The 4,988-nt window shown below is 38.4% G+C and overlaps 1 protein-coding gene and 1 long non-coding RNA gene across 5 annotated transcripts in view; one reads left to right on the plus strand and one right to left on the minus strand.

The window, feature by feature from the left end:
* The window catches only part of LOC128249409 (uncharacterized), a 63,727-nt gene that overhangs the window by 47,139 nt on the left and 11,600 nt on the right, over positions 1-4,988 (plus strand). The window lies entirely within an intron of this gene.
* LOC106873244 (protocadherin gamma-A11) overlaps positions 1-4,988 on the minus strand; it is a 64,633-nt gene that overhangs the window by 12,322 nt on the left and 47,323 nt on the right. For all 4 annotated transcript variants that reach the window (XM_014920525.2, XM_014920526.2, XM_014920523.2 and 1 more), the window contains one exon: positions 757-3,214. In XM_014920525.2, coding sequence (XP_014776011.1) covers positions 757-3,147 — 2,391 coding nt within the window. In that variant the 5' untranslated portion in view covers positions 3,148-3,214. The remainder of the gene's footprint in view (positions 1-756; positions 3,215-4,988) is intronic.

Genomic DNA, 4,988 nt, shown 5'->3' on the forward strand with positions numbered 1-4,988 from the left:
AATGTGAGTATGGTTTATATGGATGTCGCTATAGTTTATATTGCTGCAGGTAGGTGTAGTTTATATGGATGTGGGTGTAGCTTATATGACTGATGGTTTGAATATTGTGACTTGTACTTGCTCATTTTCATATTTTGGGGTTTATATTGATGCGAGTGTTTTCTGATGCATAACGTAAGGGATCTCAAGAAACATGATCCAGTTCCATTTAGATATTAATGGTGTTGCAAGAAATGTAAATGGAGCAAAATATATTTACATTCAATGTTTACACTTGGCAAGACCAGTAAATTGGTGAAATTATTAAGGCACCAAAAGAAAATACATTTAAATATTTGATGCATTCTGAGTTCAAATCAAATCAAGGTCAATATTGCCTTTTATCCTCCCTGGGTCAATTCAGTAGAAAATAGGTGGTTGGTGTATATACACATTTCAGGGGTCCTTGCCTCTTCCTCAGTACCATGTTCAACCCATTAACTACCCTTGAACACATTGCTTAAATAACCACTAAATATGGCAGTGTAACATTATTTTATATGGCAGGAATGTGTTTAATATATAAATAACTAATGGTGTACATATATTCACTTCATGGGGAACAAGATATATATTTCTAATGGTGTACATTAGTTCATCTCAAAATGTACATATATCCCACACCCCATAATATACTCTGATCACACATTCAGCTCTGCACACTCAACTGGATGTTTCTGTGCTACCGACAGCAAAATTTGAACCTGAATCTCTTACCTGTGGTGTTCTCTGGGACCATCTGGACAATGATGATGATTTCCATTCATTTCGTGATTCATCCACTGGGTAAAGCTGTCCATGCATCGATAACGAGCTGCCTCCCATTATGTCATCCGGGTTACATGACACAGGGACTGTGTTGTTAGACTGAGAGATGAGTTGCCTCATTTCGTTCCTTGGGTGTTTTGAGGCTGAGATGGCCGTGTGTTGTAAGGCTCTGTTCTGGTTTCTAGTTCTAATCACACACAGGGTGACAGAAATAACAATCACCACTGATAGAACGACAGCTACTGGGACAATGATAACGACCCAGGTCACGTCGATTAAGCTGTCCGACTGTTGGTGGACTGCAGCCAACATTGGTGAGGTGGTGTTGCTTACACTTAACGAGAGAGTTAAGGTGGTGGCGGCTGATAAAGACGGCATGCCACTGTCTTTTACCATAAACTTTAGGTCATATGTTCCTGCATCATTTTGGTAAACAGTCCGAGAGAAAGAAAGAACCCCTGTGTAAGGGTTCACAGTAAATAGATGTTTGTCATTGCCTCCGATGATTTCGTATTTAAGGAAAGCATTTTCTTGGTTGTCCCTGTCGGAGGCCTTCAGTACTGTGAGGTCATTCTTACTCTGTGGATGGTAATAAAAGTCCAAACTGAAAGGATCTACACTTGGAAAGGTGAAATAAGGAGCATTATCGTTTTCATCGACCACCTTAACGATAATGTTTGCTGTGCTGTTTAACGATGGTGTTCCATTGTCTTTAACGAAAACCTTAAATTTGTAGACTTCTTGTTGTTCCCTGTCTAATGACGACTTGGTTGATATGAATCCATAATTTGTGATTTGGAAAGGAATGTCATTTGTGTCGGTGCCCTGTAGAAAATAAGTCAACTGACCCCCAAGTTCCAGATCGGGGTCAGTAGCATTGATAAAACCAACAGGAAAGTTGGATTTTTCATTCTCGTAGGTGAGGAACTTGAATGTGTCTTTGGTAAACTGGGGTTTCACATCATTCACATCTGTCACTCGGATAGAGAATCTGTTTTCAGCCCTCAACGGTGGAGAGCCTCGGTCACTGCATTTTATAACAATATCATAATGATCTTCTTTCTCTCGATCAACCGAATTCTTCACAATCACTTTATATTCCTTGAAACCAAAATTCAAAAGCTGGAATTTGTCGTGCTGTAGCTCACAGCTGACCTCTCCATTCAGTCCCATGTCATTATCAGTGACCATTACATAAGCAAGGAAACTCCCAGCTTCAATATCTTCTGAGATCGATGCCACATTCTCGGTCAATGTAAACACAAAATCTACCTCAATGTTTGGTGCATTGTTTTGTTGGTTCATAACATTTACTAAAACAATGGCTGTTGAACTTAGCGGAGGCTCCCCTCCATCAGTTGCATCAACAAACAATTTATAAACCACCTTCTGACCCACGGGGAAGATCTTTTGTAATAAAATCTCTCCGGTAGTTTTATTCAATTCAAAATGACTTTTAGCTTCGTCTGAAGTTTTGGGGCTAAAATGGTAGAGAATCTTGCTGTTTTCCCCTGCATCCAGGTCCTTGGCAGCCAATACCACAACTGGCAGTGACATCTGGTGGGTGTTTTTAATGGAAACATTATACATTTGATGTGAAAACACTGGTGGATTGTCATTGACATCGTTCACTGCTATTTGAACATTTAAAACACTTTGCATTGGTAAAGAACCTCCGTCTTTGGCAACAATCTGCAACGTATACGTGTCCTTTTCCTCTCGATTCAGTTTCCCTTCTAAAATAATGGCCAAGTTAGCTCTGCCATCAATTCTTTTAAAGACAGACAGAGAAAACAACCGATTGTTGTTATTCCGAAGTTGGTAGGTGATCTGAGAGTTTAGAATTCCAACGTCTTTATCAATGGCATTTGGTACAGATATCTTGGAACCTTTTCCGTCTCTCTCAGAAAATTGGATATTCACTTGTTTGACAGGGAATTGAGGAACGTGGTCATTTATGTCTTGAATAATTACTTTGATTTTTAGAATTTTCATGAATTTCTTAGCTTTTCTCACAGCAACTTTAACAATTCTGAAACATTCCTTGTTGTAAATACACAGAGTTTCAGCATCCAGCGCCTGAGCTGTGAATAGTTTACCATTACTGCTCACATTGAATAACTGACTAATGCTGTTTGAGCCCCTTCGTTGGAGTTGACTGAACGTGATTAAAGGGACATGTTCAGGGACCACCCTGTCTGATAAATGGGAGTCTGCAGCAATGTTCCCAATGTACGAACCAATTGCTTTCTCTTCCTTCACATGATAAATCAAATTCGATGCGGAGTAGTTTGGAAGAAAAAATAAGATTAAAAATCCAAATAGCAGAAATCTCCCCATATTTCTGTTGGTGCCAGGTGGTTGATAATCCAATTTGGTGGTTGATCCCAATTTAGTAGAAACAATTCTGAAAGAAAACAAAATAATACAAATTAATTAAACTCATTACAAATAAATCATTTTAACAAATGTCTTTCAAAATTTTATACACAAAACCTGCAAAAGGTGAGTTTGTGTTTTATTCTTCTTAGGTTGATAAAATAAAGTACCTGTCATTTACTGGGTTTCATTTAACTGATTCTAACTCCTTCCCCAACAAAATTCCTGGTGTTGTCTCCAAGAAATCTTTATATGTAATAAGTAAAGCTCAAAAGGTTACATTCACTTTATTGTTGCATGTTGGGAGGGTCATTTTGCCATTAATGAACACATGCACACACACACACTGGTTCTATTTCACTTCTTTAGTATTTGTCAATTGGTAGACTATTTAACCAATTAACTAATCAAATGTTTGATTATAATTCAATCAATCAATCAATCAATCAGATTTGTCAAAGTCCATTCATCACCATTATTAATCTCTCCTTCCTCCAGGTCAGCATCACATTTAAATAATATTCTATTATATTTAATTATTCATTAAGCTATCTGTAGGTTTGTTTATTTATTTGCAGTTATTTTAGAAGAGAAAGGGTGAATCTATTGACATATTTCAGATTACCATTACTGCGGGGTGGGGAATGTTTCCCTTAATTCAAAGAAGTGGACTACCAATGTTTACAACACAGTAGACTCCACTAAGAGTACCAAAGGACCAGCTGGTTGTTCAACTGGGTGACCAGTCCAAAGAAGCATTCAACAACACAACCACAGCCCCTCCTCCGGCCGCCTCTGGGCCCTCGGACAGGATTCTGTCCTTCCACTTCCATTCACAATGATTTGGTGAAATGAGAAGATCTTTGATCAAGCTACTGTACTCTAGGATTGAACACAGAACTATGCAATTATAGAGTGAACCTTTTTAACAACACTGTTATCTGTAGAATGGGGGTGGGGCAGAGGGCAGATATACTTTCAGCTCTCTGTGTGTGTGTGTGTATATATACATGTATGTATGTGTATATATTTTATGTATTTATGTATGTATATATGTATGAATTCAATATTTTACATCTCACTGTAGGAATGTTTCCCTTCGTTTGTTACATAATAAAATGAATAATAATAATATATATATATATATATATATATACACACACACATACATATAAATATACATATACATACATACTACATACATATATATATATATATATATACACACACACACACACACATACATACATATCTGCACAGCTTGATGTAGGAGAGAGAGACAGAGAGAAATACAAAAGACAGAGCAAACACACAGACATCCGGCACACGCATTGCATGCTGCAGCCTCGACAGACACACAGACACACAGACACAGCAACCCCCTCCCCTCCCCGTCACCACCACTCAGCTCCCACGCACATTGCACGGACAACATTCGCGGCAAACACACAGACACAGCAAACGCAAACTACACACACGCATCGGTATAAAGAAAAATTTGCTAGAGTTGCTTCCCTTGCATCTCAAAATTCTTCACACTTTGTCCCGTTCTGCCTCCGTCCTAGGTCATCGTCATAATAACAGGATGAGGTGCAGAAGGATTGTTCCCCACCAGTTATTAGGGTCCATAGAGAATGTTAGTGACCCTTTCTTTCTAGCATTCATGTTGTCTCGTTCTTCACAGACAATATTAATACATTCGTTACCCAGGAAATATCTTCCATCGTTGATATTCAATCAGAACGGAAAGCGAGTCAAACCATTGATTGTCAAATTGACAAATTAATTCTAACCCCCCCCCC

The sequence above is a fragment of the Octopus bimaculoides genome, chromosome 14 (assembly GCF_001194135.2).
Source record: "Octopus bimaculoides isolate UCB-OBI-ISO-001 chromosome 14, ASM119413v2, whole genome shotgun sequence".
NCBI classification, from domain to species: Eukaryota; Metazoa; Mollusca; class Cephalopoda; order Octopoda; family Octopodidae; genus Octopus; species Octopus bimaculoides.